The sequence below is a fragment of the Pygocentrus nattereri genome, chromosome 12 (genome assembly GCF_015220715.1).
Source record: "Pygocentrus nattereri isolate fPygNat1 chromosome 12, fPygNat1.pri, whole genome shotgun sequence".
NCBI classification, from domain to species: Eukaryota; Metazoa; Chordata; class Actinopteri; order Characiformes; family Serrasalmidae; genus Pygocentrus; species Pygocentrus nattereri.
Genome location: NC_051222.1, coordinates 6,735,840 through 6,760,495, shown reverse-complemented (window position 1 = coordinate 6,760,495; position 24,656 = coordinate 6,735,840). Strand labels below are relative to the sequence as shown.

The 24,656-nt window shown below is 41.8% G+C and overlaps 1 protein-coding gene across 7 annotated transcripts in view; it reads right to left on the bottom strand.

The window, feature by feature from the left end:
- The window catches only part of LOC108413716 (NACHT, LRR and PYD domains-containing protein 3-like), a 135,344-nt gene that overhangs the window by 102,227 nt on the left and 8,461 nt on the right, over positions 1 to 24,656 (bottom strand). For 5 of the 7 annotated variants that reach the window (XM_037543558.1, XM_037543560.1, XM_037543559.1 and 2 more), the window contains exon 9: positions 14,532 to 14,645. In XM_037543558.1, coding sequence (XP_037399455.1) covers positions 14,532 to 14,645 — 114 coding nt within the window. Of the gene's footprint in view, positions 1 to 1,973; positions 4,089 to 8,417; positions 8,535 to 11,024; positions 11,139 to 13,250; positions 13,365 to 14,531; positions 14,646 to 24,656 lie in introns of all 7 variants that reach the window. The other 2 variants (XM_037543563.1, XM_037543564.1) reach the window with 1 other exon arrangement.

The window sequence follows — 24,656 nt, the reverse complement described above, 5'->3', positions numbered from 1 at the left end:
TGTGTGAGTCGTCCTGTAAAGGCTGAAATAATCATTTCAAACAGATACAGGGGCAGATTTTGCAGGTGTTTTTCACCACGTCTTATGTCTTTGTATGTTAATGTTAATATGTTGTATGTTTAATGTTAACATTACACGCACAAGAACAAAACAAGGTTCAGCTTGATGTTTAGGTCCCAAATGCAAAATCAACATTATACTGATGAAGATATGATGATAACAGTAGATAATTCACAAGAGACACGTCCTTCAATTTCTTTTCAATGACTCTGTCAATGCACTCGCAGAAGTTATCTACTTGTGTAAGTCTGATGCACAAAGTTAAAAAAAATTCTTACATTTCCACATTGCTATTATGCCATTTTACTGTCATTTATTTGGCTGTTGTTCATAATAACTGCATAATGGAATGTGACACTGTCTTAAAGAGATCGTCAGTGTTTTGTCAGTGGGATTTCCAGCACTGCAGTGATGTGCCAGGTCAGAGTTACTGAAGAGTAATCTCCACAGTAGAGCTGGGCGATATGGCCAAAAATCTTATCATGATAAATTTAATATCGTTTGATATTGCTCCATATCGGAATAAATGTAAAATCATTATTTATTGCAAGTTTGAAGGCTTATTTTTGCTTTTGAGTGGTCAGTTGCTGTTTTAAACTATCCGTTATATTCAGAAAATGACAAACGCCAAACCGTGGAACATTTCACAAATCTGTCATGGGATAGTGGGAGAAAGGTTCTGATTGGCTGTTTTTACTAGCTGGAAAAGCACGCCCACAATTTTTTGTAATAATCATCATTTAAGAAAGAAAACAGATTATTTTAGTTCTCTCATGACGAGTGTTGAACTGTTTAATTTCAGCATTAGCTTATAAAGAACAGCAAACATTAGCTGGCTTGATACATCAGTGATGGATCACACCGTCTCACTGCCATCACTCCTACCGCATCCATGTTCAGACACCAGCTAGCAGATGTCTAGATTTCTCCAGTATATCGTATTGTTTGGGCGGTGAGCCACAATATATCTGATGCTCGCTGTGTAAAAGCATTAACTGCAGTGTGATCCTCTCACAGCAAACAAACAAAGTCCTCTTTTAGGTATGTTTAAACATAAATCAGAGCTTGTTTTATCTGCAGTAGCATCAGTTTGCCATGCTGTGCAAGTGACGGAGCGCTGCTTCAAGTTAGCCAGTAAAAACAGCTAGCCTGGAAAGATAGCATTCTCCCTCTCTCCAATGCCACAAATACAGCATCCTTAGTTTACTTTCATTTAAAATCAGTGCTGTAAGCTGCATGAACTCACTTCTTTCTTTATGTTCATGAAAATGCACTAATCCTAGAATAAGACTGAGCGCTGTAACAGTGCTGTAGTTATGAGTATCAGATATGATTTAACGCTGATAAAGCTTGTTAGGATATAAGGAAAGAGGTGAGTTCACTGTAGGACAGTACAGTTATGCCATTTATCTAGTCATTTATTGCACGTGGTCACAGGAGAAAAGATCACCGATCACTCCACTCAAACAGGGAATGTTTAACTCCATGTTTCAGGTGTTAATAAAGAATATTTGGCAACTCATTTTACTCGTTGTCCCAAGCAGTCATGTTGAAAAACTCGGAAGTGCGTCCTCTGGAGGTGAAAGCGGAGTACTGTCGCTTTCATTGTACTTTAGCAACAGCCATGATGGGTTTTCAACGTGAAAATGTGAGAATGCTCTATTACATCTTTTCTTATATTTCTATCAAGGAGAGTTATATCATGATTTCGTTATCATTTCATTGTCCATCTCTACTCCACAGGTGCACCTAAATGGAATATCCCTAATATATACATTGAGGCAGTGTGTACCTTTTTACTTGTATGCACAATGTTAGCCATCCTATCCATCTACTAAATAGAAAAGATATTTGGCAACTTGACCCTCATAAATTCAAATATTAAAATACATTGATTCAGATGTAACACTCACACAGCCTTTCTGCAGTTGCTCACAGCTGGAATCAATCTCAAAAATCCGCTTGCGTTTGTGTTGTAATTCTTCACGTTCAGCTCATCCAGCACTTCCTCTGAGGTCACAAGCATGTAGGCTAGTGCTAAACACTCTCCAGGAGAGAGATTCTCTCTTGAGCCTTTATTGGATTTTAGGTAGTTCTGAATTTTTTTGGATAATGTCTGGTCATTCATTTCAGTGAGACAGAGGAACAGGTTGATGGATTTCTCTGAATAAGGATTATTTGTTGTTATTAGGCGTTTGATGTACTGAACTGTTTTCTTGATGCTCTCTGAGCTGCGCACTGTTTGAGGTAGAAGGTCTTTTAAGAGCTGTTGATTGGTCTCCAGTGAAATGCCCAACAGAAAACGGAGAAATAGATCGAGGTTTCCATTCTCACTCTTTACAGCTTTACGTACAGCTCCCCTTAGCAGATGTTCCAGTGAAGCGCTGTCAGACTGCTTTTTGTTCTGTATCTTAAAAACTCGCAGTTCCTCCATGTTCTGGCTTACATAGCAATAAAACACATAGAGAGCAGCCAGAAACTCCTGAAAGCTCAGATGAACAAAGCAGTAGACCTTCTTCTGGTAGAGCAAAAATTCTTCTCTAAAGATCTCAGTGCAAATGCCAGAGTACACTGAGGCCTCAGTGACATCAATGCCGCACTCTCTCAGATCTTTTTCATAGAACATCACATTGCCCTTCATCAGCTGTTTGAAAGCCAGTTCTGCCAGTTTCAGAAGCAAATTTCTGTTGGATCCCAAAGGATTATTTGGATATATCTCACAATTTTCCTCATACTTCTCATTCCTCATGATGGTTTGAGTGTTCAGGAAGTGTGAATACATTGCAGTCAGAGTTTTAGGGATTTCTGTAATACCCTGTTTCATTATGTGTTGAAGCACAGTGGCTGAGATCCAACAGAAGACTGGAATATGGCACATGATGTGAAGGCTCCTTGTTTTCTTTATGTGCGAGATGATGAAGTTGGCTTGGTCTTGGTCACTGATTCTCTTTCTGAAGTACTCGTCCTTCTGTGGGTCATTAAATCCCTGAATTTCTGTCACACGGTTGATGTACTGACAAGGGATCTGATTGGCTGCTGCTGGTCGAGAGGTTATCCAGATATGAGCAGAAGGAAGCAGCTCTCCTTTGATGAGGTTGGTCATGATCACATCCAGTGATGATAGCTTGGTTATGTCTGATAGGTTCTCACACTGTAAGAAGTTCAGTGGAATTCTGCTTTCATCCAGGCCATCAAATATGAACACTATTTTACACTCATCATATATCTTTGTGTCCAGGTCTCTGAGCTCAGGATGGAAGTCACACAGAAGTCTATGAAGACTGTACTGGTAATCTTTAATCAGGTTCAGCTCTCGGAATGGAAGCACAAACATCAAATCTACATCCTGATTGGCTTTTCCTTCAGCCCAGTCCAGAATGAACTTCTGCACAGAGACTGTTTTTCCAATTCCAGCAATGCCTTTAGTCAGTACAGCCCTGAGTTTCTGCACTTGTGGACCTTTATCTTCTTCTCTTTCTTCATACCTCACATCTTCAGCCATCACAGTTCTGATGCTGTCTTCTTCCATTTCTCCTACATTGCACTGTACAGATTTAAAGATATCTAAACAGTTAATTGGTGTATCTTGACATTGTTGGTTCCTGAGTGTCTTTTCAATCTGTAAAACTTCATGTTCTTCATTCACTCGTTCACTCTCTCCCTCTATGATGTAGAGCTGAGTGTAAATTCTGTTCAGGAGGGTTTTATTCTCTTGTATTTTGAATCCTTCAAATAAGCTCTCATATCTGTTCTTCATGCTGGTTTTGTGTGTCTCTAAGACTCTGTGCAGAACATCACCCACTGCTTCCTGCTTATTGGACTCCTGTATGTGTTGATGTAGAACAGGACGTGTCTTAGACCTCTTTCTCCAGTCGGGACAGGCAAAGACTCCTGACTCAGCAGACTGGCTACAGTAGCCGTTGATGCACTGCCTACTGTGTCCACAGTTGATGGAGACTGGATCTGTCTGAATCTGCTCACACACTCCACACCTGGACTGATCCTGAAGTGATGCAGCTCTCACACAGCTAGAGAAAGAGAGAAAGAATGGAAAAATGACAATTAAAATTGCCACCAGCAAACAGTCAGAGGTACAGTATGGTGTGAAAATCTTAGGCTCCCAAGAAACATTTTCAAAATCTATTTATTTGTGTAGTTTGTTTTTATTTGCTGAGAAAAGTGTTAATATTTGAATAAACAAAATTTATAGAATATTTTTTAATAATGATGTGTGTGTATGTATATGTACTTGTTAGTTTTTATTGTTTTTAATCTTTATTTGAATTATGAATATGACTTTATTCTAATGTATATTGTGCTAAACTCACTGCTGAGGTAAATTGTTTAAAAATGTGCTTAGATGCCTAAAACCTTCGCACAGTACTGCAGTTTCAGTTTCCTAAGCCTGTCTAAGCTGCAGTTGCTCCACCTACATTAAAATAGAGCGTCATCCACTCTGCAGTTTTCTGAAATACTTTTCTCCTTTTCAGGATGGCAGGTGTGGTTATACCTCAAAAAGCTCTTAAACCTAATAAAATGTTTTGTTGCTTGTCAGAATCCTGCACAGCGCGCACTGCTACAGAATGTTCTGACAACATATTGGGACTTAGGATATTAGGATAAATATTCAAATTAAACAGACGATGAAACAAATATGATTTATTTACCTTAAAGCCACACACAACACATCTGACATTTACACCATCCAGCTTCACCCAAAAATCTTTCATCAGTTCAAAATACTATCATCAATTGACGATTTTCACTGTGCCACCACGCCTGTGTTCAAGCCAATAATATTTTTTCCACAATTGAAACTCAAAAAATTTACCAGTATACATTTACCAGTTATGTGTAGCCTTTAAATTATTCATCAATACAGATCTTTTTTTATCAGGATAAATGTATAATTTGCCATGATCAAATGAAAATGGATTCCATGCTTCTTAAAATTATTATTACACTGTTCTTCAGTGGTCAGGACCCCCACAGGACCACTGTAGAGCAAGTATTATTGGGATGTTGGATCATTCTCAGCACTGCAGTAACACTGACATAGTGGTGGTGTGTTAGTGTGCGTTGTGCTGATACGAGTGGATCAGACACTGCAGTGCTGGAGTTTTTAAACACTGTATTTCCACTCACTTTCCACTTTATTAGACACAACTACAGGACACTATTGCTTGGATATTTTTGGTTGGTGGACCATTCTCAGTCCAGCAGTGATAAGGTATTTAAAAACTCCAGCAGCACTGCTGAGTCTGTAATTGTAGAAATGCAAAGTGCTCCTATATGGTAAGCAGAGCTCATGAAATGGACAGATTGTAGGTACACAGTATGTGTACTTAGTGAAGTGGCTAGTCAGTGTTTTGTTCTATAATACTAATTATGAGAGAAATATATTTTTTAAAAGCACAGTCAGCATATACTGTATATGCTGTGCTCTACAAACACAGTCATTGACTAAAATAGAGCATTTTACATTAGTGCTCTTGGAGTTTTTCAGGAGTTGGACTTGGTCCTTTAGTTCCAGTGAAATTAACTCTTAATGGTTTAACACCATGAGATTTTGGACAATTTCATGCTCCCAACTTTGTGGCAACAGTTTGGGGACAACCCCTTCCTGTTCCAACATGACTGCGCACCAGTGCACAAAGCAGGTCCATAAAGACATGGATGAGTGAGTTTAAGGTGGAAGAACTTGACTGGCCTGCAAAGAGTCCTGACCTCAACCTGACAGAACACCTTTAGGATGAATTAGAGATTGCGAGCCAGGTGAGAGAAAATATGGTCACCATATGTTATTATTTCGACCCGCCACCGATGGGAGGGGCAGTAGTAGGGATTCGGTGCATTGTGGATCGGGCAGTGTCCGAAGGAGTGGGCCTTGGCGTTCTGATCCTCGGTTGCTGAAACTGGCTTTTGGAACTTGAAACGTTACCTCACTGGCGGGGAAGGAGCCTGAGTTGGTGCACGAGGTTGAGAGATACCGGCTAGATATAGTCGGGCTCACCTCAACACACAGACTGTGGTAGATCCCTGTTCTTTAAATAAAACAGGCAATCACTCACACCTGACTGCCGTTCCATTGATTTAAAATACATGACTCTTAATTTCACCTTCAAATGATCTGACATTCCTAAAGGTTCAAATACTTTTGCAACTCACCGATATATAATATCAGTAATAGCCATTCCTGGATTGGGGTGAGGGGTGACCATTGGTGAGGGAGGCCTTTAGGGACTGGATGGCATGAAGGACTCCCGACTCAGCAGAGAGGTACCATCAGGTGAAAAAGGTGACAGCCGCAACGGTGGCAGAAGGAAAATCCAGGGCATTGGAGGAGTTTGGTGAAGCCATTGAAAAAGACTTTCAATCGGCTTCAAGGAGGTTCTGGACAACTGTTCGGTGACTCAGGAGTGGTTGTGGTGGCTGCGCCCAAGCTGTATTTGACAAGGGTTGAGAAACTCTCACTTCAAATGAGGATATTGTCGGTCAGTGTAAGGAGCACTTTGAAGAACTCCTTAATCCGGGAGACATGCCTCCCTCACAGGAGGCAGGGCCGGAGGCCTCTGGCATGTCAAGCTCCATTTCCCTGGTGGAGGTCACTGAGGTAGTTGGCAAGCTCTTCAGTGGCAAGGCCGGTGCCGGGCTGGATGAGATTCGTCCGGAGATGCTTAAGGCTCTGGATATTGTGGGGCTGTCATGGCTGATGTGCCTCTGCAATATTGCATGGACCTCAGGAACAGTACGCTTGGACTGGCATTTTTAAAAAAGGGGAGCGGAGGGTGTGTGCCAACTATCGGGGTATCACACTGCTCAGCCTCCTTCTATAGCCTTAATTCTATGCCAAGGTGCTGGAAAGGAGACTCCGACTGATAGTTGAACCTCAGATTGAGGAGGAACAATGCGGATTCCATCCCGGCTGTGGAACAATGGACCAGCTTTTCACCCTCTGACGGATTGTTGAGGGGGCATGGGAGTTTGCCAACCAAGTCTACATGTGTTTTGTGGATTTGGAGAAGGCTTACAACCGGGTTCCCCGAGATATCTTGTGGGAGGACCTCCAGGAGTATGGGGTACCGGGGCTACTACTCCGGGCTATTCAAACTCTAATCCCAGAGTGAGAGCTGTGTTCGTATACTCAGCATTAAGTCGGACCCCTTCAGTATTAGCGTTGGGCTCCAGCAGGGTTGTGCCCTGTCTCCACTCCTGTTCATGATATTCATGGACAGGGTGTCAAGGCGTAGCCAAGGTCAGGAGGGCATTATGTGTGGAGGCCAGAGGGTGACGTCTCTGCTGTTTGCAGACGATGTTGTTCTTTTGGCTGAATCATAAGGTTGCGTCCAGCACTCACCGGAGCGGTTTGCAGCTGAGTATGAAGCGGTTGGTATGCGGATCAGCACCTCCAAATCTGGTCTTATGGTCTTATCCCAGAAAAGGATGGCGTGCCCACTCCAGGTAAGGGGAAAGGACTTGCCCCAGGTGTAGGAGTTTAAATATCTCAGGGTCTTGTTCACGAGTGATGGGAAGAGGGATCAGGAGATAGGCCACAGGCTGGAACAGGCAGCAGCAGTAATGCGGTCACTGTACCGGACTGTAGTGGTGAAGAGGGAGCTGAACCATAAGGCAAGGCTGTCTGTTTACCGGTCGGTCTATATCCCCATAGGTGACTATGGTCGTGAGCTGTAGGTAATGACCGAAAGAATGAAATCGCAAATACAAGTGGCGGAAATGAGCTTTCTTCGCAGGGTGGCTATCTATCTATCTATCTATCTATCTATCTATCTATCTATCTATCTATCTATCTATCTATCTATACTACACACATTTACATATACACACACATACAGGCCACATGAAATGATCTGCAATAGTAAGGAGTGAAAACGTATTACACCATATCAATTTATCAGTTTGCTTAAAAAACAATGCTGCATAATAAAAATCAGAAGTTTTTCAAGTTCTGTACATTTACCAGTAAATAAAAATTATCTTGAGGAAAATAGGTCACATCTGCCATTTCTTTCTTTGACCCTTCATTAGTACTGAAAATCTGAAAATCATATTAGACAGTGACCCACAAGAGCATATTTTTTTTATATATATACAGATTTCTTATTATGAATAACGGAAGGGAGAATTTAAATCTCTTTTTTTCATGTCACTTTACAGATATCTTGCTCTCCTCTGGTTAATGGAACAAACTCAGTATTAGGGCCCATATCCACAGAAATCACTTTTTCTTCATGTCATTTCACACCAGGCTTACAGTCAGGGCAAAGAAACAAATGGATTCTTCCTGAGAAATGTCCAGCTCAAACTCTACCATTTTGTCTATTGTGATTATGTCTCACCTCTGGTCAGTAATGTTTCTTTCATTCCTGAAATAAGGAGGTAGAAACATCGAGTTGTTGCTCTTCATGGACACACAGCTGGGCTCTGGAATTTCTTCTCTGAATGTATCTTGAAACCTGGAAATGTGATGAGGTGATAGAAGAAATATGAATATTAGAAGATAGCTTCATCAGACAACTGCTAATATAGATGGAAAGTAATAAATATATATATATATATATATATATATATATATATATATATATATATATATATATATATATATATATATATATATATACACACACACACACACACACACACACACACACACACACAATATATATATATATATATATATATATATATATATATATATATACACTGCTAAAAAAAATAAAGAGAACACTTAAACAACACAATTTAAATTCCAAGTAAATCAAACTTCTGTGAAAATCATACTGTCCACTTAGGAAGCAACACTGACAATCAATTTCACAGCTGTTGTGCGAATGGAATAGACAACAGGTGGAAATTACTGGCAATTAGCAAGACACACTCAATAAAGGAGTGGTTCTGCAGGTGGGGACCACAGACCACCTCTCAGTACCTTTCTGCTTTCTGGCTGATGTTTTGGTCACTTTTGAATGTTGGTGGTGCTTTCACACTTGTGGTAGCATGAGACGGACTCTACAACCCACACAAGTGGCTCAGGTAGTGCAGCTCAAGTAGGATGGCACATCAATGCGAGTTGTGGCAAGAAGGTTTGCTGTGTCTGTCAGCATAGTGTCCAGAGGCTGGAGGCACTACCAGGACACAGGCCAGTACACCAGGAGACGTGGAGGAGGCCGTAGGAGGGCAACAACCCAGCAGCAGGACTGCTACCTCCGCCTTTGTGCAAGGAGGAACAGGAGGAGCTGCCAGAGCCCTGCAGAATGACCTCCAGCAGGTCACAAATGTGCATGTGTCTGCACAAACGGTTAGAAACCGACTCCATGACGATGGTATGAGGGCCTGACGTCCACAGATGGGGGTTGTGCTCACAGCCCAACACCGTACAGGTTGCTTGGCATTTGCCAGAGAACACCAGGATTGGCAAATTCGCCACATTATAATATTATTACAAGTATTGTTACAATGATTGTAATAAAACCAGAGGTCTATCAAATAATTTGCAGGCAGCAAATTATGTTATGATGTTAGCCAGTGCAGGCATCTGTTAACTGATGTAACAGAACCAGTGGTTAGCGCATTCAGCTGTTTAATGACATTGTGTTAGTGGCTATTTAAAAAGATCATCACGGGTCTTGGAAGAAGCTTGTCTTAGCTTTTGCCCGCTTAGCACTGGTAGTATCGTGTGATTAGGGGAGTCCTACCTAGTGGTTGGAGCTGGATTTGACTAAATTGGGGAGAAAACTGGGAAAAATAAATGTAAAAAATAATGTACATCTATGCTGTGTAAGTTACATGTGAATGCAATTACAAAACATATGAACATGACAATTGATTCCAAACTTTTAGAAGTATTTGTGATGAAAAATAACCTACCCATGATGCCTACCTATGACATATGACAGTACCATAATCAGCTCAGCTAAGACTATGCAATCAAAACAGTGTATGTTTTCTATATAAATTTTATTGGATTTACTTGAAACCTGCAACAAGAGAGATTCCTTGTACATTGGTACATGACAAATGAAGATTCTGAAATTCTGAGATAAATAATTGAGAAGGAAACACCCACACATATTTTTAAAGTGTTACTGATGTCATGTATTTGGATACATAATGTTAAACTCAGTAATAACGTTGAACAGACTGAGCAGAAACCATAAATGTAAACATGCGGATAGTGATCACAGGTAATTGAGGTTACTCAGTGTTTTTGGGTTTCTGTTTGGGCAAAATCAGCTTTAAGGACATGATGAAACTAGGAAGCAGAAGCAGAAGTAGTTTCATAAGCAAATGTCAAACATGCTGATGCATCTGTTAACTAGACAGAACCTGAAGTTTAACAAAAGGAGATCATCTCAGACAGTGCTGAGTTAATTTGATACCTCCTGACAGTGAGAAGTAGCCTACAGCAGCAGCCAGCTAGCTTGATATGTCTGAGTGCTCATGTTTGTACAGGTGGCTTTTTTCTGACTGACCTGTTGCTTCTTTGTTACAGCCAGTTTATCAAATCAGTAGAGCCAGGCACACTAGGTACATCAAGTGGTCAAGCAGGAAAGAAAACTATGAAACTACTCAAAACCTATTAGTGAGAAGAAAAAAAACGTCCAACTGTAAGTCACTACCATGTTGATTTTACCTCAGGTCAGTACTTGTTCTTTAAGTACTGAAATGAGGAGGCAGAAATATTGAGCTGTTGCTATTCATAAACACATGGCTGGGCTCTGGAGGTTCAGCTCTGTATGTTTGTGGTCTGGAAATTAATTTCAAAATCAAAAGGGTTCAGAAGTCAACTGCTAATGTAGATGGAAATGTGAAAAACACATTTAGAGATAATTACCAATTAATTACCAAGATTGTACTGGAACGCGTAACCAGCCAAACACACACACACTTAACCATTATAGCACACTCAAGTAGATGTTTACAATAATGTTGTGCTTATGTCTCACCTCAGGTCAGTACTGGTCCTCTCATTACTGAAATAAGGAGGCAGAAACATTGAATTGTTGCTCTTCATAGACACGTAGCTGGGCTCTGGAGATTCAGCTCCAAATGTCTGCAGTCTGGAAATGTGATATGGAGACAAGAGTTTAATAAAAACAGCTACATCTGGTAAGTGCTAGTAAAGATTAAAAGTGAAAAAGCATGTGTTTGGAGATTATTGATGTAATAATTGGGTTACCATTCAGTCAGTATAACAACTGAATATTTGATCAGGTAGTTAATGAGAAGTAATTAGAAAGGAAATGGTGTAAACAGCTGAAGTACCCGACGAATATGAACTATGTGCTTGTCTACAGAACGGCTGTGGATAAGGATGTCATCTAAGTAGATGAACACATCTACATAGGCACTACGCAAGTCCAATTTAGTAAAGATGGATGCTTGCTGCAGTGCCTCAAAGGCTGAGGACATCATTAAAGGCAGCAAGTAGTGATCCTTGGCCGTGATTTTTATTAAGTCTTCCATAGTCTATGAAGGATTGAAGGCCACCGCACTTCTTCCCTTCAAAGAAGAAACCAGCTCCTGCTGGAGAGGACAAAGGGTGAATGAATCCCAGGGCCAGTGCCTCCTTAATGTACTCCTTCATGGCCATCTTCTCAGGGAAAGAACAGGCCTGATGGAGAAAACAGCCTTCCACGAGGGGGGCGGGTTGTGCTGGGGAGGAGATTGATATATAACAGTATATACGATCTGTGTGGAGGTAATACCTGGGCCTTGCCATCACTGAATACCTCCACCGACTTGTTCAGATTGGGACATGTGGTGGGAACCTTAGATAGCGTTGGGACTGGTACGGGAATCTCAAGGCAAGAGCCCTTACATTTAGGACCCCAGCCAGCCACTGACCAAGTCACACAATGCAGATGCAGATAATGTTGTTGCAGCCAGGGGAAACCCAAAACTAGCTGCAGATCTGGTGCCTGATTAAGCAAAAAAGAAATGAAGTCTCAGTTCTGGCCTACCACAAGGCTGAGTGGGTGGGTTTGCTGGGTCACCCATCTGGCCCCCAAGGGATGACCATCTATGGAATACACGGGGCAGGTCTCTCCAAGTTTACCAAGGGAAGATTCAGGGTCTTGGCTAAGAAAATGTTGATATAATTACTGGCTGCCCCTGAGTCGCAAAGGCCTGAAGTCACCTCTCGGGTCCCTGTCCCCATGAGGAATAAACTATATGTTTTGGGGAATGGGGCTTGGTCCATCACAGATCCCACTGTCTGCAGCAAACTCTGTCTTTTCCCTGAAGCTCAGGACAGCTGGTGGAAAAATAGTCAGGTTTGCCTTGATTGGTGCCGCTGCTCACCAGCCTTCTGGACCGGTTTGACCACCACTGAGCTTCTTGCTTTACAATGCTGTGCAATCCTCACCCTCAGATCTTTTCTCTCCCACTTTACTATAATACTTCATACTAGCATACTGTTTGCTATCCGGTGTCGACCAGAGGAGGATGGGTTCCCCTTCTGAGTCTTGGTTCCTCTCAAGGTTTCTTCCTCTTTTAGGGAGTTTTGTCCTTGCCACCGTCACCGCTGGCTTGCTCATGGGGGCTCGGACCCGGATTTTCTTTTCTTTTCTTTTCTCTCTGTAATACTGATTGTTTTGTAAAGCTGCTTTGTGACAACACCTGTTGTAAAAAGCGCTATATAAATAAATTTTGCTTGCTTGCTTTTCTTAAAATTTTCCAGCACACCAGCTCTTCTACAGCCAGATTATCAAATCAGTAGAGCCAGACACAGTAGGTACATCAAATGTTCAATTGGGCAGAAAACTACTCAACTATCAAAAATGACTTTCAGTGGCGGTAAAAAGCAAAAAGAAACATCTTGCTAAAACTACATTTTTTTATCTCTGGTCAGTAATAATTCTTTCAGTTCTGAAAGGATGAGGCAAAAAAATTGAGTTGCTGTTATTCATAGAGACATGGCTGGGCTCTGGAGGTTCTGATGTGTTTGTCTGCCATCTGGAAATTGGATTTCAAAATGTTTAGTAGACAGCTAGAGAAGACAACTGCTAATGTAGATAGAAACATGAAAAACACACATTTGGAGATCACTAGTTACCACTACTGGACTGGGACCATAATTCAGGCTGGGAATTTTGAACCAGCCCAGCACACACACCTATACATTACAGAACACTTAACTAGATGTTTTCAATAACGTGCTTATGTCTCACCTCTGGTCACTAATGGTACTTCCATTACTGAAATAAGGAGGCAGAAACATTGGGTTGCTGCTCCTCACATACACATAGCTGGGCTCTGGAGGTTCTGCTCTGTATGTCTGCAGTCTGGAAATGTGATTTATTGACACAAGAAAAAGAGTTCAATAAAAGTATTTAAAAACAGCCACATCTGACAGCTAATAAGAGATTAAAAGTGAAAAAAGGACATGTGGAAATCTTTGCAGATTCTATGTATGTGATTCTAGTTGCTCATTGAAATGAAAGACTTTAATGGTTTAAATAATGGTTTTAATGGTTTTAATGGTTTAAATAAAACTTTAATAGTTTCTTAAAGCAAGCACCAAGAATTACAAAATTATCACTCATAAATATGCAAAGTGCAAAATAAAAATAATATAATACTGTAGTACACCTGCAGGCATCTTTTGTGCACTGTAAAAATGATTTCCTGAACAACTTCTTCTACTTAGGCCTACAAAAACAAATAATTAAAGTACAGAAATTTCACTTTAGTGCAGTGTACAGAGAGCAAAAAAAGTTCAGGACTAATTCTACAGCCTTACTCTGAAATACATTATTTATTTACTTATGTATGTATTTATTTTGTTTATGTGTTTGTTTCTTAAATATGGGGGAAAAAATTCATAAACAGCTGCTTCACTTAAGCCCGGCTACATCATGGCCTCAGTAGAGCGCGACAAGTACATCAGGGGATCATCCAGGTAAACAACGTCACTATCATTGGCAGTAAGAAGTGAAGGTGTGACCCTTAAGCAAGAAAAGGCAAAATAATCCTTACTGATGTTCCACTGAAATTCAGTACTGTGTTCTGATTGTATCTCACCTCAGATCAGTGTTGCTTTTTCTTCTCTTTCATTTCTCTTTGCAAATGCTTAAACCTCAGGTCCCTTTCTCTTTTATAAAGCCTTCTTTATGTTGTTCAGAAAGATTTCAGGCCACTAGGGAAACACTGTACCAGACTCTATGCTCTCTTTTACTCATCCCCAATTCTCCCAACTCATTCACTTGCCAGACACGTAAATTTCCCACTGTGACTAAAATTAGGTTTAAATCTCAGTTTCCTCAAATTTTCTTCACCCTGACTCTCCTACGGCCAGATTATCGAGTCTGTAGAGCCAGAAACTCTGGGTACATCAAGTGGTCAATCAGGTGGAAAACTGTTTAACTACTCAAAAACTACTTTCAGTAGCAATAAAAGACAAAAAGAAACAAGCTGCTAAAACTCACTACCATGTTGTGTTTGTGTCTCACCTCTGGTCACTACTGGTACTTCCATTACTGAAATAAGGAGGCAGAAACATTGAGTTGTTGCTCTTCATAGAGACATGGCTGGGCTCTGGAGGTTCTGATCTGTATGTCTGCAGTCTGGAAATTGGATTTCAAAATCAAATGAGTTTAGAAGCCAGTTGGAGAAGACAACTGCTAATGTAGATAGAAACATGAAAAACACACATTTGGAGATCACTAGTTACCACGACTGGACTGGGACCATAATTCAGGCTGGGAATGTTAAACCAGCCCAGCACACACACCTATACATTACAGAACACTTAACTAGATGTTTTCAATAATAATAAATAATAATAAATTACATTTATATAGCACCTTTCACAAACCCAAGGTCGCTTCACATAGCAAGAAAAAAAAAACAGAGGAGGAGGAAGAAAAATGTGCATTAAACAGACTTTAAAAAGTCTTTAAGTCAGATTTAAAAGAAGAAAGAGAAGAACAGTCCCTGAGGGATTGAGGAAGAGAATTCCAGAGTTTGGGGGCCATGGCACTAAAGGACCTCCCTCCCAAGGTGGAAAGTCTGGTGCTGGGACAGCAAGCAAGTTATTGCTGGAAGATCTGAGAGACGAGAGGGAGTGTAAGACGTCAGCAGTTCTCTGAGGCAGGGGGGAGCAGGTTATGCAAAGCTTTGAAAGTGAGAAGTAAGATTTTAAACTTTATACGGGACGGGACCGGTAGCCAGTGTAGCTGAGAGAGAACAGGGGTGATATGAGCTGAACGCTTAGTGTGGGTGAGCACTCCAGCTGCAGAGCTCTGAATGTACTGTAGCTTTTGGATAGACTTTACAGGGAGACCAACAAAGAGGGAGTTACAGTAGTCAATGCGGGACATAATGAAGGCATGAACCAGAGTTTTGGCATCTTTATCAGACAGGAACGGTCGGAGACGAGCAATGTTACGTAAATGAAAGAAGGCAGTCTTGGTGAGGAATTTGATGTGCAGATCAAAATTGAGTGATGAGTTGAGTAAAACACCAAGATTTCTAACGACAGGTGCAGGCTTAACGAGCAGGCCATCAATACTAACTGAAAAATTGGATGACTTTGATAGTAGAGGTTTAGGGCCAACCAGTAAGACTTCAGTTTTAGCAGTGTTTAGCAGGAGAACGTTATTATGCATCCAGAGCTTTAAAACAGAAATACAGTGAATTAGTGTACTGGGAGGGGAATCTGAGGGTGTGTGTGTACTGAGATATAACGCTATATCATCAGCATAACAATGGAAGTTTAGGCCATGGCTACGAATAATCTGCCCAAGGGGTGAAATGTAAATTAGGAAAAGTAGGGGTCCAAGAACTGAGCCTTGCGGGACAACACATCTAACAGGAGAGGAGGAGGATTTATGTGGGCCTAATGTAATAAACTGGTGTCTGTCTGTCAGATATGACCTGAACCACTGTAGGGCTGTGTCAGTGATGCCAATAGAGAAAAGACGAGAAATGAGAACATCATGATTAACAGTATCAAAAGCTGCACTTAAGTCGAGGAGAAGACGAATATTGAGAGAACCACCATCAGCAGACTGAAGAAGATCATTAACGACTCGCAGAAGAGCGGTCTCAGTGCTGTGGCGAGTACGGAAACCAGACTGGAATGGCTCATAGAGGACATCATCACTCAGAAATGTCTGGAGTTGGGAAGCGACCACTCTTTCCATTACTTTAGCTAAAAATGGAAGGTGTGAGATGGGTCTGTAATTTGAAAGAGAAGTCGGGTCCAATTCAGGCTTCTTAAGTATCGGAGTAACTGCAGCAGTTTTAAGGGCAGCAGGAACAGAACCAGAAGAGAGACATGAATTTATCACTGTAGCAACAGGGGTGTTGATTACAGATGAACAGGCCTTGAGTAGAGGGGTGGGGGCAGGGTCAAGCTGACAGGAGGAAACATTAGACTTAGGGATGAGCTCAGAGACAGAAAAGGAGTCAACAGGTGTGAAACAAGTTAGCTTTGTGTTCAAAGAAGGAGAATCCGTAAAGGAGAACGGCTGGGAAGCAGAAGAAAAGAGGCTATAGATTTGATTAATTTTCTTGTCAAAAAAATGTAGAAAAGCCTGACATTGCTCAGTTGAATGGGGGCACGCTGAAACAGGAGGATGGAGGAGTTTGTTAACGGTTCGAAAGAGAGTTTTTGGCCTAGACTTAGCATTATTTATGATGGAGGAGTAGTAGTTGGAGCGGGCAGTGTTAAGGGCATCCCTATATTTGTGGGTGTGTTGACTGTAAAGTAGAGAGTGGACAGTAAGGCTAGTTTTTTTATAAAGGCGCTCAAGACGCCGACCAATAGCCTTCAGTACCCTTAGTTCAGGGATGAACCAAGGACAGGAGCGGGCGGCAGGGAGGAGTCTATTCTTAAAAGGGGCAAAATCATTAAGCAGTCCAGAGACAGTGTCATTATAGAGAGAAACCATGCTCTCAGGGGATGATAGGTTATGTAGATCGGACAGGGCTGAAGACTGAGGGCTGAAGAGAAGCAGCAAGCAGATTAAGATTGACAGACCTAATATCACGATAGACAACAGAGATTTTTTTTTTTTTTTACACCTGTCATGTCTGGCCATTTTTGCAATCGGAATGTTAATCCGAATGCACTGATGTACCAAACATATTTGTTTTCACAAGAAAAAGCTCTATAGGTTACTAAAGCCTATTCTTGTTAGAGTTTGTATTTTATTTGTTTGGCCAGGCCTGACAGGCAATAAAAAAGAGGACAGGAAAGAAAGAGAAGAAGGGAGGAAAGAGGAAAAAAAAAAAGATAATAATAATAATAATAATAAATCATAATAATGATAAATAAATAAATAAATAGAAAAAAATAAATAAATAAAAAAGAAAGAGAAAAACAAATAAATTAAGTAAATAAATAGACAACTAAATAAAAATAAAAATAAATAGATAAATAAGTAAATAAAAAAAAAGAAGGGAAAAAAAACAATTATACAGATATACATACATATACATATTCACATATCTATACATATACATATACATATATACACCCAGACATAATTCTACTATTTGTTGCTACATACACACACGTTCACATATCCATACATATGCATATACACATATACACCCACCTACCACACACAATTCTACTGTTTGCAGCAATGTGTATATGTGTGTATATGCGTTCACGTGTCATGTGTCATGGAATGTGCTCTGCAATGAGGGCAAGAAGCCGCAACCATGCCCCCGTGGTCCAGAGACAGATAGGGAAGGACCCGGGGGACCCGGACCATCCACAGCCCATTAGGAACTCAGGAGACCTGAGGCCACACGCTCCGACGGCCACCGCGCGCACACCCCAGAGGACGAAGAATGGAGGCCCCAGACGGAGCGCCCACAGACAAAGGGCAAGTGACCGGAGAGCCAGAGGCAATGAGCAGCCCACCCCCCCGGCAGGCCAACAACCCCAGCATGGGCCGAGACCGGCCGACCCCCGGCAGGACCCCCCCCATGCCAGAGAGGCCCAAACCACTCCCAGGACACAACCGCCAAGGGAGCAGGGCAGGGACCACGCCAAGATGTCCAGCCATGCACCCAGGGACCCACAGGACACCCACACCCACACCCACACACACCAGTCACCCACTCATGCACACACACGGCACATACATGGACTCACAGTATCGGCGGGCGGACACCAGCACGGGCCAGCGGCAACCCAGGGAGGCAGCCACCCCGGCCCCGAATGACCGGCCAGTCCCCCCAACAGGCAAGGTGCACCAAACCGGGGTGTGAGAGGACCCACCCCCCCCCCACACACTCAATATGTATGCGAAATGAAAAGAATGTGTGTGAGCTACAGTGCAATTAAAATTGGAGGGACAGAGGCAATGTAGTACTGAATAACAGCACACTGCCACACTGCCCCCCAAGGCCCTCAATGTCTAATGTGTAAATAAAATTGAGGGGCAGGTAGCAGTGAGCAGATGAGTGAGGTCACATCAGCAGCGCCACCCACCATCCACTGAGTGATACCTGCCCCCCAAAGCCCTGTGTGTACTGTACTGTGTCATGAAATGTGTCATTGTAAGGGGGGAAAAAGGGGAGGAGTGGGACATCACGCATCACAGCGAGCAGAGCCAGGTAGGTGGCCCTACTCACTGCAGCATGGGCCCCCCTCCCCCAGAACCCCCATGTGTAGTGTGATGTTTGACTGAGTGGGAGGAGGGGAAGGGTCAGGATAAGAAAGACCGAGAGGCAGAGAACTACCCCTCGGAGGAAGAGAGCCAGCTGGCGCTAGCTCACTAGGCACCCCGGTTTCCTACACCCGGCCGCGGCGCAGGGAAGGCCGGCCCCGTGCCCGAAGCGGCCACGCCCCCAGGACACCACCACGCTCCAGGCCGGCGCCCGCCCACACAGCTGACACAGCACAAAACATACACACCCACATGCACACAAGAGACAACAATTATCACACATACACATACTCACGATTACAATACACACCCACATGCACACAAGAGACAACAATTATCACACATACACATACTCACGATTACAATACACATACTCATGATTACAATACACATACTCACGATTACAATACACATATTCACAATTACAATACACATACTCACAATGACAATACAAACACATACAAACACACACACATACATACCAACACAAACACACTCACCCGCACAAACTTCACACACACCCATATACATGCAAACACAGTGGTCCTGGGTCCAGAACCAACCGGCCCTATGTGGTTGTCCCCCTACTTGAGTGCCCCACCCCTTCTCCCGGGAGGCATCCAGAATCCCGGAATGCCAGACAGACACCCCGGCGTGCCCCAGACCCCTCACCACCCGGCGGTGTGCCCAGGGGGGCACAGACCCTTCCAGCGCAGGGAGGAGCTCAAACGGGAGACCCCAGGCGCCAAGGCCCCAGACCCCGCACCCCGGCCCCCACAGAGGAGGCCAGCCCCCCGGACGGGGCCAGCACCCACCCCCACGGGCCCCCAGATCCCCATCCCAAGATCGTGAGCGTACACATCCAGGCCCCCCATCATCAACAACAGGGCCTGCACACAGAAACCGCAGAGCGGCAGCCCCCATCTCCAGTCCAAGAGCCATCAGACACCCATTTGTTCTCTTTTGTAGGTAAGATTATCGTACACAAAGCAGAAGCCCCCCTCCCTTGGGCAGTTCCGGTGGTCCGTGAGTGTCAGCTTAGCATTTCATGACTGTTAGACAACTTATTTGGGTCCACCCTGTTTGCTTGTACGCAACAGGGCAGGACGTGTTTGTATAAAAGAAGGAGTGCCCTTCTTTCTTTGTGCAGAAGACTTAATAAACTCTTTGATTGATTAAGAGAGTCGTTCTGTCTTCCTGCACCGAGCGCTCCCGCTGCAACTGAGACTTTCCACAGGACAGGTGATCCACTCTCTGGTTCCTCTTCATAAACGGACCAAAAACGTCCGGTCCTTTCACCACTTCATGAGGATATTTTTCTTGGCGATGCATAAGGCAGTAAGAACTATATGTGATATATTCGTTTCTATGTTTAATTCACTTATATCACCTAAAATGCACAGTTTTGGTGAGACTTGGATATCACAATGAAACCATGTGGATAAGTCTTCACATATCGTCTGCCAAAATCTCTGAACAGGCATGCAAGACCATATAGCATGCATATAATTTTCAGTATAATTACCTGAGCAGTTAGTGCATATATTTGTTTCTCTGAGGCCCATTTGGAACATTCTGTGCCCTGTATAATGTATTCTATGGAGAGTTTTGTATTGTATAAGTTGTAAATTTGGATTTTTAGTCATTTTAAAAGTATTTAGACATATCTGTGTCCAGAAGTTTTCATCCGGGATGATGGAAAGATCTCTCTCCCATTTTGTAATTGGAAGGGATATTGAATCATTAATTTTTAATAATAATTTGTATATTTTTGATAACAGTTTAGGGGTATAGAGGTTTAGAAAGTCTGTTATCCACACAGGGATTTCTAGATTTAGATTATTTAGATTAAATCTTGCCTGTATGATGGACCTCAATTGGTGATATTCCAGAAATTTGCTACTGCTAATTTCATATTTTAAAATAAGATCTTCAAATGAAATAAAGGTCCCATCATGAATAACATGTTCTAAATTATTTATTCCTTTTTCTTGCCATTCTGAAAAATTCAGTACTGTCTTTTTCCGACATATATCGGGATTGTTCCAAATGGGTGTTAATTTACAAGGGATTAGTGAAGACTTAGCCATCTTTAAGAATTCCCACCAGGCTATCAGGGTGGTGCTTACTGTAAGGCTTTTAAAGCAATTGTAATGTTTAATGCTGGAGCTAATGAAAGGTAAGTCAGATATTTTCAATTTCCCACAGAGTGTTTGTTCCAGATCCAGCCATGGGCTGTCTGAGCGGTTTGATTTCATCCACCTTGAAACATACTGTAGTCTATTGGCTAAAAAATAGTGATAAAAATTTGGTAGTTCTAGACCACCGCTGCATTTTAGCTTTTGTAAAGTCTTCAAACTTATTCTAGATGTTTTACTTTTCCATAAAAATTTAGAAATATATGAGTCTAGCGACTTAAACCAAGCAATAGAAGGTTTATTAGGGATCATTAAGAACAGACAATTTACTTTAGGCAGAATCATCATTTTTATTGTGGCAACTCTCCCCATGAGAGATATAGGTAGAGAGTTCCAACGTGTGAGATCGTCCTCTATTGTTTTTAGTAGAGGAATATGGTTCAGTCGTACCAGATCTAACAGCCTGGGAGAAAAATTTATACCTAGATATCTAATGTTGCCCGACTGTAGTGATGTAGTTATGATGTTCTGAAATTTACAATTCAGAGGCAAAACTGTCGATTTACTCCAATTAATGGAGTAATCTGATACAGATGAGAACTTATCTATAAGTGTGATTGTCTTTAGAAGAGCGGTTTGTGAGTTCCCGAGGAAAAGTAATACATCATCAGCATAAAGGCTTATTTTATGGTCTGTATTTTCTGTTTGGATTCCTTTGATGTTTACATTCTGTCGGATTTTTGCTGCTAGTGGCTCAATGAAGATGATAAACATTGAGGGAGAGAGTGGGCAACCTTGTCTAGTTCCCCTCTGCAGACTGAAGCTTTGTGAGATAAGATCATTTGTCCTAACCCGTGCATTTGGAGAGCTGTATAATGTTTCGATCCAGTTTATAAAGGATGGGCCAAATCCAAATTTATGTAGAACTGCTAACAGAAATTTCCAATTTACCCTGTCGAATGCTTTCTCTGCATCTAAAGAGACGACTATTTTTTCTAATTTGTTAATGGAACAGTAGTCTATTATATTTATTAGTCGGCGTGTGTTATCGGCCGAGTGCCGGCCCTTGATAAAACCTGTTTGGTCCGAATGTATAATATATGGAGTGATTTTTTCTAATCTTCTTGCGAGAACTTTGCAAATAATTTTAAGGTCTACATTAATAAGAGAGATTGGGCGATAGCTAGATGGAAGTGTTGGGTCTTTGCCTGGTTTAAGAAGCAGGCTAATGTTGGCCGAGTTCATGTTTGGAGAGATTGTGTGGTTATTCTTGATTTGAGTCACCATCCTGAAAAAAGTAGGTTCTAACACAGGCCAGAATTCTTTATAGAACTCTGCTGGGAAACCGTCTGGGCCTGGGGCTTTATTATTTGGAAGGTGCTGTATTGCCTTATAGAATTCAGATGATGAAAACGGTGAAGAGTCGTAATCTGATCCTCATTTAATTTAGGAAGATTTATGTCATTAAGAAATTCTTCAATTTCAGCATCAGATGGATTAATCTGTGATGAGTATAAGGCTTCATTAAAGTCTTTAAAGGAGTTATTTATTTGTTGTGGGTCATGAGTAATATTACTGACCGAGTCTTTAACAGAGTGAATAGCTGTTTTTTCTTTATTCAGTTTTAACTGATTGGCCAGGAATTTTCCAGATTTATTTCCATGTTCAAAGTTTTCCAGACGCAACCTCTGCAACATAAACTGTGTCTTCTTATCAAGTATTTCATTTAATTCCAATTGAAGTTTCCTCAGGCTGTTAATTATATTTTCTTGTGGTGATGCAGCGTAGGCATTTTCTAAAGATTTCATTTTCTGTTCCAATTCTAATATAAGTGTTTTTTCTTTATTTTTCTTATGTGCGCAGTAAGATATTATTTTACCCCGCATTACTGCCTTTCCTGCTTCCCATAGAACACATGGCGATATTTCCGGCAGATTATTTTGTTCTAAGTATATAGCCCACTCTCGTTTAAAATAATTAATGAAATCTTGTTCTTTAAGTAATGATGTATTAAATCTCCAGTTCCTAGTTGGTGGTGTAACTCGTTTCTGTGTCAGAGACACAGATACAGGTGCGTGATCACTAATAGTGATAGGATGTATCTGAGTGTCTGTGATTTCCGTCATCATGGAGCTACTGACTAAAAAGTAATCCAAGCGGGAGTGGGAGTGATGTACTTGTGAGAAAAGACTATAATCTCTCAGAGTGGGGTGATGTGAGCGCCAAGCATCGCAAAGACCAAAATCCTTCATGTATTGTTTAAGAATGTCTGCAGACTGCCAGTTTCTTTGACTCACTGCTGTACTGAGCCTGTCAATCTCTGCATTAAGTACCAGGTTGAAGTCCCCTCCTATTACAAGTGTTGTGTCAGAGTGATCAGCAAGTGAGGTGAAGAAGGTATGAAAGAAGGAGGGATCATCAACATTTGGTCCATATATACTGGCAATACATAAATCTATATTCTGAATAGATAGATTAAGTATTATAAATCTGCCTTCGGGGTCTGACATCGTGTTTCTAATAGAGAAGTTTATCCTTTTGTTAATTAATATAGCTACACCTCTTTGTTTAGAGTTCTAACAGGCTGAGTACATATGAGGAAACTGTGAAGAGGAGAGTGTGTGTGCAGATGTTCTGGACACATGTGTCTCCTGTAGGAACACAATGTCAGCCTGTAAGTCGTTTAACCGGTTAATAATTTTCACCTTCTTCTCCCTTGAACCAACTCCACGCACATTCCATGAAACAAACCTCAGTGTGCTCATATTGAAATTAATCGAGAAAGTGTTGCGTGCTCACTGAAGATGTGTGTGTGTGTGTGGATGTGAGTGTACACTGCATGTTGTGTGTGTTGTGTAGCACACATGTTGGATGCAGAAAGAAAAGGAAAGGGTGTTCCAAAGTGACAAATATAGCAAAATAATAATAATAATAATAATAATAATAATAATAATAATAAAAATAAAAATAATAATAATTGCTTAACATAAAGTCCACTATGCTGTCTGAACCGGCATTAATTGTTATATATAGACATGTAAAAAAAGAAAAAAAAAGAAGATAGAGAAAAAAGGCGTTTGTGTACACAGGTCACCTGATCAGTATAGCCATGGCGTGGTTTCCTGGTCGCGATAGAGCTGTCCGTTTATATAGAGTTTGTCCACCGTGATGATAGCTCGTGAACCTTCTTGAATATGTTTTTTCCGGAGAGGGAACAGGATTTTGCGTCGCTCCAGGATCTCTTTAGGAAACTGATCGTTGACGCTGAAGTCCGTTCCTCTCAGCTCCCGTCCGCGGCTCTTCACCAGCTCTTTCTGCTTGAAACGTTCGAATTTGGCTACGATTGGTCTGGGTCTGTGTGCCCCGGGTCGCTTAGTTCCTATACGGTGAACTCTCTGAGAGCGGCGTTCTCCACAGCCAGTGCTTCCACCTGCTGTTGGCTGAACTCTACCGACTCCCGGAGAGCCTGAAACTCCTTGTGAAGAATTTCCAAAATGGAGAGGCGAGCGTCGAAACTGGACAGCTTCTTATCGATGGACTCCAAAATGTCCGCCACTTCGCTGGACTGAGAAGAAGCCCCTGGTGAATCTTCTGGGCGACTCCTCTTGGTGGATGGAGCTCCTTTGCTGCTGGACGGAGTGTTGGTTGGTTTTCCCATTACGACTCGGTCGAAACACTCGTCGATGTAAGCTTGCAGACTGTCCAGATCTTCTTCACCGTCCTCCAGTGTACTTCCGGTAGTGAGTAGCTTATTAATATAAATTTTATAGCTTTTAAAGTTGTTTTATAACTGTGTTGGCCAAGAAAA